Raw genomic sequence first — 13,733 nt, 5'->3', positions numbered from 1 at the left:
GTGAAGATGATTGTAAAGTGTCTACCTTGGCAATGTCATTTCTCTGAAAGTGCCATTTTAGTTTTCTTTCTGACATATAATTAAGTACACATGGAGACGGGAACATAGTTTCATAGTATAGTACTAGGCTATCTGCCCTGGGGCATTTGTAAGCCTAGCCATAGTGATATGGCTTTTGCCACCCCATGAAATGGTACAAAAATGTACAGAATAAATCTAGAATACTGTGCCTCTGTCTAGTAGATGACACAATGAAGGTCCCCTTATATAATTGAGTTAGTTTACTGTGCCCCTGTCTAGCAGTGACACAGATGTGACCCCTGGGGTAAACTTACGATCTCCCATCCACTCATCAAGATTTCTCTTGAAGAGAGTCAGTGAGGGGCTCTGCCTAATACAAACTGGGATCCTGTTCCAAAGCATGGGAAGCCTCTGGGTTATGAATCTATCCCTCCAGCATGTCCTATTCATACTTGTGCCGAGGTTTAAGTCTTTAGCTCTCGTGGTCCTGATGGATTTGGATTTTTTGAGGTGGAGCATGTCCATCAGATCCTGATTGGACATGGCCTTGTACATCAGGCAGAGATCACCTCTGAGCAGGAGGTATGCTACTGAATAGAGCTGAAGTTTCTTTAGTCTGACAGAATAAGACATATGTTGGAGACCCTTGATCCTTTTGGTGAGGTACTTTTGTGGTCTCTCCAGCTGTTGCAAATGCCGGGTGAGGTACATACCAAATGGGGCATTGTACTCAATCATGGGTCTGATAAGGGAGGAATATAGGGGTACAATGACATCCTTGGATCTGGATGTGAATCCCTTCATGATGAGGTGTGCAAGGTAGAATGTTTTTCTAACCACTTTGGCAACGTGGGTGTCAAATGAGAGGTCGCTGTCTACTTGGGTCCCTAGGTCTCTGATTACTTTTTCTGTACTAAGTGGGTTGCTGTCTATGTGATAATTTGTGAGTACTTTGTTTTTTCCAAAAGAGATGACTATACATTTTTTTGGCATTTAGTTTAAGGCCGTGACTACGGCACCAGTTGTCCGTTTCAGTGAGGCCTTTTTGTAGGATGTGTGTGTGCTGGTGTATCGACTATGGCGCCTAGTTTGCAGTCATCTGCGAACTTTGTCAGCCACAGCCCTCCCATGTTTGCTTTAACATCTGAGAAATAAATGCCGAACAAGAGGGGTCCCAGGACAGATCCCTGTGGGACGCCACTTGTGACTGGCTTTGAGTCTGACATTGCTCCAGTGATTTTAACTTTATGGGTTCTGTCCTTTAGCCAGTTTGCAACCCATCTAGTGACATAAGGGTTTACTTTTAAGCTGTTTAGCTTATCTATGATGCCTGAGTGGGGTATTGTGTCGAAGGCCTTAGCCAAGTCCAGGTATGCTGTATGGACTGCTTTGCCCTCATCAATGGCTCTAGTGACTGTTTCAAAAAAGTCAACCAGGTTTAAAAGGCAGGATCTGCCCTTTACAAAGCCGAACTGGGTGGGGTCAAGTGTCTGTAGGTCCCCTATGTCTCTGTTTATGAGTTCCATAATGATTCTTTCCATAGCTTTGCAGACCAGGCTAGTTAAGCTTATGGGGCGGTAGTTTCCAGGGTCTGTAGAGGCACCCCCCTTGTGGAGTTGGACCACTGTTGCTGTACGCCAGTGTTCAGGTACATATCCCAAAGTAAGGCTAAGGTTAAATAGCATTTTTATGTGTGGGTTTAGCTCCTCTTGGAGTTCACGTAACACGCACCCCGGGATACCGTCATGTCCCATTGATGCTGTGTTTTTTGCTTTGTTTAGGGCGGTTCTCACTTGGACATCTGAGATGACAGGGAGATTACATTCAGCTGGGATAAGTATTTCTTCTTTTGGGGGTGAAAGAGGGGAGAAATTTGCACTGAACCTGTCAGCCAGAATGTTACCAATATCTGTGGGTTCAGTGTATTTTTTGTTGTTGGGAACCAACTCTGAGCATATCTGAGGGTTTCCGCCCAGGTTTCTAACATAGCTGAAGAAGGCTTTGTGGTTATCTTTAGTGTCCTTAGCGATTTTTCTCTCAAAGTTTGCCTTGGATGTTTTTATGAGAGAACGTAGTTTTCTGCTAATGTTGATCAGAGATGTCTTCCCTTCATGGGATTTCGCTCTGACGTGCAGTAGCGACCTTCTTTTGTTATACAATTTGTTTATGGCTGAGGTCCACCACACAGGACGCTTGCATTTGGTGGAGAGGGACTTGGATTTGTTTGGGATTGCATGATCCATGCATTCTTGGAGATGTCCATAGAAAGCATTTGTGAAGGATTCGGCATTGTGGGATGTGGTATCCACTGGCACAGTGGGCTTAAAGGATACCATCTCAGTTTTAAGAAGAGTGAAGTCTGCTTTTGAGAAGTTTTTCACTGTGGTCTTTTGTGCTGGGGGTGGAGGTGGGATATGTATATCCAGGGTGATTAGTTTGTGGTCAGATCTCACTAGTGAGGGGTATACTTCCGGTGTGGAGCATTTTGTCCCCATGTTTGTGATGATCATGTCTAGTATATTATCTCCCCTAGTGGGAGAGGTGACTAGTTGTTCCAGTGCATTTGAATTTATGAATTCCAGAAACCTTTGGGCTAGGGTATTAGGGCTAGAATAATGTACCCAATCTATGTTTGGGTAGTTGAAGTCTCCCAGTACGATGGTATTTTGTGATACATTCATACCCTCCAATGTCTTCAGGAAGGCTGAGTGGGGTTCTTGAGATTGGGAGGGTGGTCTGTAACATGCTACCAGTTGTATAGCAGTTTTGCCTATGGTTAGTTGCACCTGTATGGTCTCTGATGCTTCATGTGTTGCTACTAACCTGGAGGTGTGGGTGTCCTTTATGAATATGGACACTCCCCCTCCCTTTGTGGTTCGGCCCAGGTTTTGGGGCCGAAAACATGATACGAGGTATAGTCTGTTAGTGCTGGGGTGCTCTCAGGAGCCTTGAACCAGGTTTCAGTTACTGCACAGACGTCGATGTTCTCCATGCTGAGGAGTGCATCAAGTGCCTGCATCTTGAGATTTAGACTTCTGGCGTTGAGCAGCATTACCCTTAGTTTTTTTCCATTTTTGTTTTCTAAGGAGGTGGGTTTGTCTTTTGAGCCTTGCCTAAAAAAGGCACTATGGGGGTGGCAAGAGCCTTAGCCAATATCTGGAAGCCCAGTGGTGACAGGTGTAAGCCATCCCTTGCGAAGCAGCATGGCTTGTCAAACATATCATCCCAGGCAGACAGACATTGGATCCCCTTAGAATGACACCAGTACTTGAGCCGATTGTTAAAGCTGATCATCTTGTCTTTGTATTGTGGTATCATTCTTGGTGAGGGCAAGATGCTGCTCAGGGTCAGGGTCATACCAGCCTGGGCTACATAATCGGAGAGCTCCTCTATGTCTCTCTTCATGTAGTCCAGGGAGGTACGTCTCAGGTCATTCACACCAGCATGGACAATGACGGAGTCATATTTGTACTTGCTTTGGAGTGACCTGAGTGCGTGTGTTATGTGGCAGATCCTAGCTCCCGATAGACAGCTCACAGTCACCTTCTCCTTGTTCAGCCTGGTCAGTGGGACATCAGTGTGTCTGACTATGGAGTCCCCTATTACTAGTGTATCAGGCAAGGTGTTTGGTCTTAAGGGCTGCGATTGGTCGACACACTGATTTATTGAAGTATGTGTTGCATGTGTTTTGTTTTGAGGTGGTGGATCTTTCGATGTCTCCTTTGGGAGCCTCTGTTGTTTTTGCAAGTTTTTTATTAGAGCCTCCGAGTATGTCTTTGTGTTTTTATGTGTTTGGTTTGCAGTTGTGGTAGGTCTATGTGGGACTGGGATTGTTGTGTGTGTGGTTGACATCTCCTCCTGTCTGGTCATGCCAGCCCTGAGTTGAGAGAGTTCAGCCTCCAGTTTGGCTATATAGTTGCATCTCTCACATGTATTTGTGTTTGTTGGGAGGAGGAGAGGGTTGTCTGTGTACATGAGACAATTGTAGCATTGTCTCAAGATACCCAGATTGACCAGCTGAACTGGAGACGACGCCAGTAATCTACCACTCGACACGCTAGAACAGTATAAGGGAGTGGTATACCTTTAAGGGAAGTGGATATTCACAGGGGTGGTAAGTAGATGTAGTACTTTACTTAGTGCGAGAGTGCTTACTTAGTAGAGAAGTATTGAGAACAAGTGCTAGGCTTATAATACAGTGAGTAGTCTGGTTATACTAAGAGTAGAGCTTCCTTAAGGGAAAATTTGAAGAGCAGACTTGGCGGAGCCAGAAAAAGTTTAACCTTGTTTAACCGCTAAGCTATAAAGCTGTGCAAACGCGGATTTTAAACAGTGAACTAAAAAAGAGCTAGAAATGGTCCAAAACAACCAATTACTACAGCTTCTTGTGCTGAGGTCACTTCCCCCAAGGACAGGTAGGCTGCTCAAGGTTCCCCACTCCCACTGGTGAGCAAAGAAACTTCCTTCTATCCAAGTAAGGTAATGGACGACACAGGAACTACACCACAGCCCAGAATACAGCAATGCCTGTAAACTGGTCTAAACTAGTCGAGGAAGGGGGGAAAACAAGGATTATTTTTTTGTTTTTTTTGTTTTTTTGGTAGAAACACACAGAAAATGGAGAAACAGTGATAAATTAGTTACACAGGCTAGCACACTTTAGTGGGCAGCCTCCACAGTTAAATTAAACAAACAAACAAGCAAACTTTCGATCAAATTCGACTAAAATGTAACTTTAAGTGCAGATTTTAAAATAATGCAGCAATCAGTTAAAAAACAGTTCAGGCAAGTTCAAGGTAAGCTACAGAAGCTATTTCAAGTGAGAAAAAAGCAAATATACTTAAATCCAGAATGTAGTCGCTTTTCTGAGTTCCCTGCTGCTAGGACCACTCTGTAAACCCACGTGGAGCTTGTCTGAGCAGTATAACCAGAAACAAAAATGCCCAGAGGCGGATTTTAAACAGTGAACTACAAAAGAGCTAGAAATGGTCCAAAACAACCAATTACTACAGCTTCTTGTGCTGAGGTCACTTCCCCCAAGGACAGGTAGGCTGCTCAAGGCTCCCCACTCCCACTGGTGAGCAAAGAAACTTCCTTCTATCCAAGTAAGGTAATGGACAACACAGGAACTACACCATAGCCCAGAATACAGCAATGCCTGTAAACTGGTCTAAACTAGTCGAGGAAGGCGGGAAAACAAGAATTCTTTTTGTTTTTGGTAGAAACACACAGAAAATGCAGAAACAGTGATAAATTAGTTACACAGGTTAGCACACTTTAGTGGGCAGCCTCCACAGTTAAATTAAACAAACAAGCAAACTTTCGATCAAATTCGACTAAAATGTAACTTTAAGTGCAGATTTTAAAATAATGCAGCAATCAGTTAAAAAACAGTTCAGGCTAGTTCAAGGTAAGCTACAGAAGCTATTTCAAGTGAAAAAAAAGCAAAGATACTTAAATCCAGAAGGTAGTCGCTTTTCTGAGTTCCCTGCTGCTAGGACCACTCTGTAAACCCACGTGGAGCTTGTCTGAGCAGTATAGCCAGAAAAAAATGCCCAGAGGCGGATTTTAAACAGTGAACTACAAAAGAGCTAGAAATGGTCCAAAACAACCAATTACTACAGCTTCTTGTGCTGAGGTCACTTCCCCCAAGGACAGGTAGGCTGCTCAAGGCTCCCCACTCCCACTGGTGAGCAAAGAAACTTCCTTCTATCCAAGTAAGGTAATGGACAACACAGGAACTACACCATAGCCCAGAATACAGCAATGCCTGTAAACTGGTCTAAACTAGTCGAGGAAGGCGGGAAAACAAGGATTATTTTTTTGTTTTTTTGGTAGAAACACACAGAAAATGCAGAAACAGTGATAAATTAGTTACACAGGCTAGCACACTTTAGTGGGCAGCCTCCACAGTTAAATTAAACAAACAAACAAACTTTCGATCAAATTCGACTAAAATGTAACTTTAAGTGCAGATTTTAAAATAATGCAGCAATCAGTTAAAAAACAGTTCAGGCTAGTTCAAGGAGTTAAAAAAACAGTTCAGGCTAGTTCTGGAGGCCTATAACTTCATATGTACTTACTAGACTACTGATTTTTGAGGATCTTAAGAAGCCCAGGCTTACATTCCCATGGCATTTTTTTATAAGAAACATATTCTTATTTATTCACCAAAAATTAGATAGCAATACTGTGCAACCCACACATGGCATACGGGTCATTAGCACTTCCCTCTTGATGTCGATAAATGCTTGTAGTATTAAACAAAACTAATGTCATTGAAAACATTATTGTAAATAGGGAAATGCTTAGAATAAAAAGAAAAAGGGGTATGTTTCCAATCAATCAAATACTGTTAACTGATATAAATAACTTATTTTAACCTAACTCATCTATCGCCATCATTTATGCAATGGTAGCAGAAGAGGTCCTCTCTAAAATGTAGTACTCATTTTTCTTAAGATTTTAGCACTACATTTAACTTTTAACAATTGCCCATATTGACATATTCAACCAATATATATAGCCATCTTTGAAATCACTGCATTACAGCAAAATAAAACATTTTTTGGTTTTGTGGTGATCTTGCAGTTAAACGCTGTACAGTGGAAAGCCTGTCTATCTTTCATTGGAAATCTTTTTGCATAGAAAGTTACAGAACATATTTAATGCATTGTCTACCATATTGCAATTGTCACTTAACTGTATTTAAAAAAGTTTATAAAATTGAAAATCAGGGAATATTAACTCAAAGCACTACATTGTTCCATCACTATTTTACGTTTTTGACATGCTTGCATATTGTAGAAATAAATTGTGGGACCCAGGCATGAGATAAAGCATTTAGGAGCTGATATTCTCCTTGTTTTAACCTATTAATCTATATATATCCAGTGGGATTAATTAACAGACAATCCAACTGCAGATGCCACAAAAACTGTGAGGATACAGTCCTGTCTGGGCTGGATTCTAAATAAATGGACCTGAAAGTCCTCTGCAGGTAAACAGAATTGTGGCACCTTGGGTTCAGTGTAGATGATCACAGGGTTCTGCATTTTAGGGGATGCTAACTGGGCTATAATTTATGAGGAACAGACTTCATAGATATGGAGTTTATGGATTCATACTTACTCACTGAAGATAGTTTCAGTGAAAAGTAGAAGTTATTTACATTCAGCAAACATAGGATGAAATATTTTTTGGGGGGTGGGACCCCTTGCACCCACCTTGTGCTAGGATGCCACCACACACTGCAAATTTATATATACAAACTCCAAGGTTGCATAACAGTGGAAAAAGAGGAAAACTTCACTGCTGGCAAAAGTAGTTTAAGTGAATAGTATTCAAATATTTCATGTTCGCTGAAACTAATTTATCCAGTTTGATATGATCCTGGAGTTTATAATTCCATTCTTTTGCAAGTGTACATTACTGTGTGCAGTTCTCAATATTCTTAAATGGCAGGGATATGAGACAACTGGAAAGCCTGTATTGGAAGATTACAAGGGTATGGAGGGAAAGCAGTGTGCAGAACTGACACACTTTTATTCAATACACAATATGCGAGAAAGGAAAAATGGCATAAGTGCGTAAGATGCTACATGGGAAAACAGCAGTGCAAGAAGAGAGAAGAGGAGAGAGGGAGACCTTCAGATGAAGTTAGTACTTAGTTTTAACCTATGAAAGTTTTTTTTTTTTTTTTCAGTAAGGGAGTTGTGGACCCTGGAGTAGAATGTTTGAATTAGTGGTGGATTGTAACTGCATACGGGCCTTCAGGAGGTCATATGACAACCAGAAGGTGGTGGAAAACCCAAGGTGAGAGGAGGCAGCAGCTGAATATAAAATATGCCAAAACGAACAGGCTAGATAGAAAAATTACACAATTCTGATGTCACAATGTTTAATATAATCTAGTATTCTTCTCGACACAAAGCAACTAGAAATACTACAACTAGTTTTGCACTTCCTATTTCTGCAAGGTTAAGCTGCAGCCTGAATTTAGCAAGTTTATGCCTCCTCTCCAATCCCCAAAAAGCTTTGAATTCAGATCATGTTTGAATGATAACTGCTGTGTGCAATGCTAACTGACTAAGGAAAAAAAAAACTCGAGACATTTCAAGAAATGTATTCCCCAAAAATACAAAGTGGTACAAAAATAAATAAAATAAAAATTAAAAAAAAAAGCCTGCCTTTAAAATTCACTTAACATTTTCTGACTTACATCATCTGAATCCAGATGTTGCCCAATAGCTGATTTGTTCCTTCCTCTAATGTGTCAGCATGCTTTTTTTAAAAGGTTGTTTTTTTAAAGTTCTCTGGGCGGCCGCGGTAGTGCAGCAGCTAGCGTTGCCACCTCACAGCAAGAGGCTCTCTGGTTTGATCCTCGGCTGGGGTGCCTTCTGTGTGGAGTCTGCATGCCTCCCTGTGGTCATGTGGGTTTTCTCTGGGTGCTCCGGTTTCCTTTCACAGCCCAAAGACATGCTGTAAGTGGAGTGGACATTCTAAATTGGCCCTAGGCGTGAATGTGTGTGTGTGTGCCTTCGGTGGAAGGTTGGGCGCCGGGCTGGCAACTCAACACCATAAAAACTCCAGTGCCAATCATGAGCAGACCGGTGATCAGCTGTGGTGACCCCTAACTGGGAAAAGCCGGAAGAAGGCTTTTTAAAGTTCTCTCTTCCTATGTATTCCTCCAAATAGATTTCTAGGAAATTCTCTGCAGGTATGCCTCAATATTTTGCAAGGAACTTTCTTACTGTGTGATTATCTTCAGAATGAAGCTTAGGAAATTAAGCCTAGGCAACCATTATAAAAATTACTGGCAGTTCAACAACAGAACTCATTCCTGCTTTTAATGCGTTAGTTATATCCCAAAAATACATTTTACAAATTAAACTATCCATGATGTACTTCTGACACCCTCTAGTCAAAATAGAGCACTGATAGTTCATTCAGTCTGCTAAAAAAAAAAAAAAAAAAAAAATCACCAGCCCATGTGATATGGATGTGTCTATATGCAGCCGGCACTGGTTTTCATGTATGGTCTGAAATACTAAAAATCATGGTAAACAAAGGAAACTTAACTTTTGACTACAATTTTTTTAGCCCAAAAGTGGACAGAGTCACCTAAGTTTTTGCAGAGTACTCTGGAATATCTGGTTAAAGCCATAGGGAAATTTCTTTTGACAAAAAGTGCAAGACGACAAAAGTTGATATTTTCCCTGCCATGATTTAGCACTGTGACTTCCCCTTTGGACATTTCTAAATGCAATAAGTTCATATCCTTCCTGTTACTATATTGTGCAAGGATATTATGTTTTCAGCATTCATGTGTGTGTCTGTTTTCATATGTAAATACCAGTGACCCACTCACTGTAAAGCAAACAACATACTGTTCTCACTGTGGGAGTTGCACAAAGGTACATTACATATTCCATCTTATCTATCATAGTTACAATTAAAAAGAATAAAGAAAAGCAGTTAAACATATGCATGTGAGAGAGGTAGGAATAATAACTCTAGTGAACAGGTTTTAAACATAAAGATATGACATAGGATTCAATGTGTGATATTGGTTAGCTAGTAATATACATAAACAAAAGTGTTTATATCAGTAGTGGCCATTATTTAACAAATAACTTACAAATCTGCTGGAGTTGTTGTTCCTCACAGTCTTGGCATTTCCAAAAGCTTCTAGCAGAGGGTTAGACTGGAGAATAATGTCCTTCACGTGCTACAAAACACAATGGGAAAAATCACAATTAAAGGTCTTTAAAAACTGGTAATGTGATAAACTAAATTTGTTTGTAATTCGCTATCACACTGAATCAGTACTATATACTTTTGACCTGTTTTGCATCTTAGCTTGGAATATTTCTCTAACTTTGTCCAATTAATGTAAAACGCACCAGTTTACTAAACTGAAAAATAAGTTGTAATATATATATATACAGAATACAGATGTAACTTCATCTTCATTTTTTAATGTTTTTATAAATCTAAGGACAAAAACAAGAAAAAAAAAGATGTATCATCCCCAGGTATTAAATAGCAATAAAGAAATAAATGTAATAATATTACCAAACTGAGTGATCAAATAAAGGCAATTAATGAGCTCCAAAAAAATGAATCTATAAAAACCTGTGCAAGTTAGTAATGAGCTAAAATATTCATGTAGATGAAGTGAATACATGTACCAGTCACCTCTGGTTAAGTGAAACATAACTCATCACAGTATAAAGCAAATGTGACAACCAATCCTGTAATGTTATGGATAGCTAACCTCCATAAGCACAAATGTTGCAAAAATAATCTTAAGTGTTAAAATTAGACAAACATCATCCAGGGGAGATAAATGCTTATTGCAGTATACAGTTCTCCCAACCAATCAGCCAGTCTTCAGATTTGGAGCACAGGCAGCAAAATATATCCTGTAGCTGAGAAATCATGACTGGTGGGGATAAATCAAAGCCGACATAAAGTATTTAAATAAAACAATATCTCCAAACTGCTTAAGTGCATCTATAGAGACAGATTGTCAAACATGCTGGAAACCAATGAAAAGATCCAAACATCAAAGAGAAGTTCCTGAACAAGGCCCAGTACAGAGATTGCCAATGAAAATCAAGCCACTGTAGCAAACACAAACATATACTGCACATAGTATGAGTGATGAAATATCTCATACCTGGCGTACACACATCTCCAGAAGCAGAAAGACAAGAGACCACTACATAAACATAAAAGGATACAGCGGTGAAAGTGTATCCAAGTCCAGAATTACATGAAAAAGCACATTCAGTGCCTCATCAGATCCGGGGAGAAAAAAACAACACTTTTTAGGGATTTGAATATGCTCTATTAATGCAAAGGGATTCAGAAGAATCAGTCAAACTGAGTTGTTAGACTGCTAATCCCAAACTCTAATAGTCTGCCTGAAGGCAAAGGTAAATAACATAAGAGAACTTAAATGCAAAGAGAAAAACAAAGAAAAAAAGGCAGAAAAAATAAGGATCAGGATCATCAAATAAATCCTACAAATTCTGAACAAAATGTTAGCAAAGAAGCAAAACTAAAATAAATTAAAAAATGAAGACAGATGAATGGACCAGGCAGACATCACTTACATCTCGCTTGTAGAACCTCTGAATGGAATATATTTGTGTCTGTGTATATGTATATCTAAATATATGCATGTATAATGGGTCAATGTTACTTTATCAAATTGCCAAAACATTGAATGGCTAAACGTAGAGCTGCAAATATTAAACATTAGGACATTGAATACTTAGAAATGAAGGAGAAATAACAGGCCATTTGGTATAATGGTTAAGGTCTTTGCCTCCCATGTGCAAGGTACAAGGTTAGATCCTGACCTCCACCCAATGCCTGTTTGGAATTTGCATGTTCTCATTATGTCTTTGTAGATTCCTCCCACCTCCAAAAAACATGCTGTGTGTTCACATCTCAGTCTCACAAATGAATGGGTAGCAGTGCAGACTCTATATGGTGCCTTATAGGGGGAAGAGTTGCATAGACAGTTTCAGGCACCACAATAGATGTGAGCAAGAATTTCAGCAAAACATAGGGGAATGGAATGCAAAACTGAAGGCACGTGGGATAAAGCTAATTACAGATAAGACAGTGCTAATGGCAGCAATTTGGGGAAACAAAAGAAGCTGAGAATTGAGGTAGAAGCAAAGATAGTGAAACAGGTTAATAGCTTCAAGTATCTGGGAGGGGTGGTTAAGGAGAAGGGAAGTCTGAATGAAGAGGTCAAAGCCAGAATCAAAAGGGCTGCAGTCAACTGGCACAGTGTGTCAGGTGGTGGTGTGTATGACAAATGAATGCCAAAGAAACTGAAAAGTAAGGTGAAGAAATGAGTGGTGAGACCAGTACTACTGTATGGTACAGAAACCTCAGCAGTAAAGGCAGAGCAGATGAGGAAACTAGATGTGATGGAAATAAAGTAAGGAGAACAGTAGGATGCACACTGTGGGACAGCTGAACAAATGAGGACGTAAGAGCAGATGTTAAATAGCCCCAGTTGGGGAAAAGATCAAAAAGAAGAGATTTACAATGGTTTGGGCACGTGTGCAGAAAAGCTTAAGACCTATCTGGCGAAGGTTTGGGACAGACAGGAAGAAGGAAGAGTCGTCAAGGAGGAGATCCAGCAAAGAGTTGGATGGGAGTGTGTGAAAGAAGATCTGCAACAACAGTGAGGCATGAGTGTTGAAGAATGCAGGAGTGTTGGCGACAGTTAACACGATACCCCGATTTTTTTTTTTATGGCACAATTTTTAGCTATCTGATGATTTGGTAATCTGTTGAACAGGCATGTTTATATATATATATGTATCAGTGTCATTTTGGCAAAAATCCATTTAGCCGAAAATTTCTGACATAGGGTTCATTTCGCCGAAAATAGTACTGACAGTGTATATGCCCTTTTCCCTACTGTAGTGTGATCTCGGAGTGAGAATATTAAAGTAGAGGGGGTGGGGGGGCACAACCCCCCCACCCAGTACAGTTTAATATGGTCTAGTATTGTTTTATATTGTCCAGTCCCTATTAAAAGGATAAGTAAGTAGTTTATAACCTGAGTAGGTGGGGGGGGCTACACCCCCCTACATTAATATTCTCATGCTGAGATCACACAATACAGTGGAGGAAAAGGGCATATACACTGTCAGTACTATTTTTGGTGAAATGGATTTTCGGCGATTTGGACCCTCTGTCAGAAATTTTTGGCCAAATGGATTTTCGGCAAGATGTCCTAGACCCATACACACACACACACACACACACACACACACACACACACACATGTATAGCTATGAATACCTGTCTATATATATATATATATATATATATATATGTATATGTATATGTATATATAGGTTCATACTAGGCTATCTGCCCTAGGGCATTTATAAGCCTAGCCAGAGTGTGTTTGGCTTTCACCACCCATTTGAAATTCATTTTGCTATGCCCTTTTTCGAGGTTAGTATACTGTGTCTCTGTCTAACAGTGACACAGAAGTGATACCCGGGGTAAACCTACGATCTCCCATCCACTCATCAAGATTCCTCTTGAAGAGAGTCAATGAGGGACACTGCCTAACCTGGACTGGGATTTTATTCCAGAGTGAAGGGAGCCTCTGGGTTATGAATCTGTCCCTCCAGCATGTCATATTTATTTCAGTGCTGAGGTTCAAGTCTCTCGAGCGTGTAGCTCGATGGGATTTGGATTTTCTGAGGTACAGCATGTCCATTAATTCCAGGTTGGACATGGCTTTATATGTCAGGCACAGATCGCCTCTGAGCAGGCAGTATGCCACTGAGTAGAGCTGGAGTTTCTTTAACCAGGCAGCATATGGCATCTGTTTGTACCCTATGATCCTCTTGGTGAGGTACTTTTAGGGTCTTTCCATTTGCTGCAATTGTCTGGTAAGGTACATCCCGAAAGGGGCATTGTATTCAATTATGGGCCTGATGAGGGATGAGTAAAGAGGCACGATGACCTCCCCTGATCTAGATGTGAATCCCTTCATGATTAGGTGGGCTATATAAAATGTTTTTTAACCACTTTGGCCACGTGGTTGTCAAATGAGAGATTGCTATCAACTTGGGTCCCCAGGTCCCTAATTACTTCTTCTGTACTTAATGGATTACCACCTATGTGGTAATTTGTGGGCACTTTGTTTTTGCCAAAGG

The 13,733-nt window shown here is 40.5% G+C and overlaps 1 protein-coding gene across 1 annotated transcript in view; it reads right to left on the bottom strand.

Moving 5' to 3' along the window:
* MYO1F (myosin IF) overlaps positions 1-13,733 on the bottom strand; it is a 1,136,901-nt gene that overhangs the window by 519,205 nt on the left and 603,963 nt on the right. Inside the window, exon 6 of the mRNA XM_044053742.1 lies at positions 9,662-9,751. Within this exon, the coding sequence (XP_043909677.1) occupies positions 9,662-9,751 (90 nt within the window). The remainder of the gene's footprint in view (positions 1-9,661; positions 9,752-13,733) is intronic.

This window comes from Protopterus annectens, chromosome 13.part0 (assembly GCF_019279795.1).
Source record: "Protopterus annectens isolate FY-2018-M chromosome 13.part0, PAN1.0, whole genome shotgun sequence".
In the NCBI taxonomy this organism is placed as follows: domain Eukaryota; kingdom Metazoa; phylum Chordata; order Ceratodontiformes; family Protopteridae; genus Protopterus; species Protopterus annectens.
This window is presented reverse-complemented; position numbering and strand designations above follow the sequence as displayed.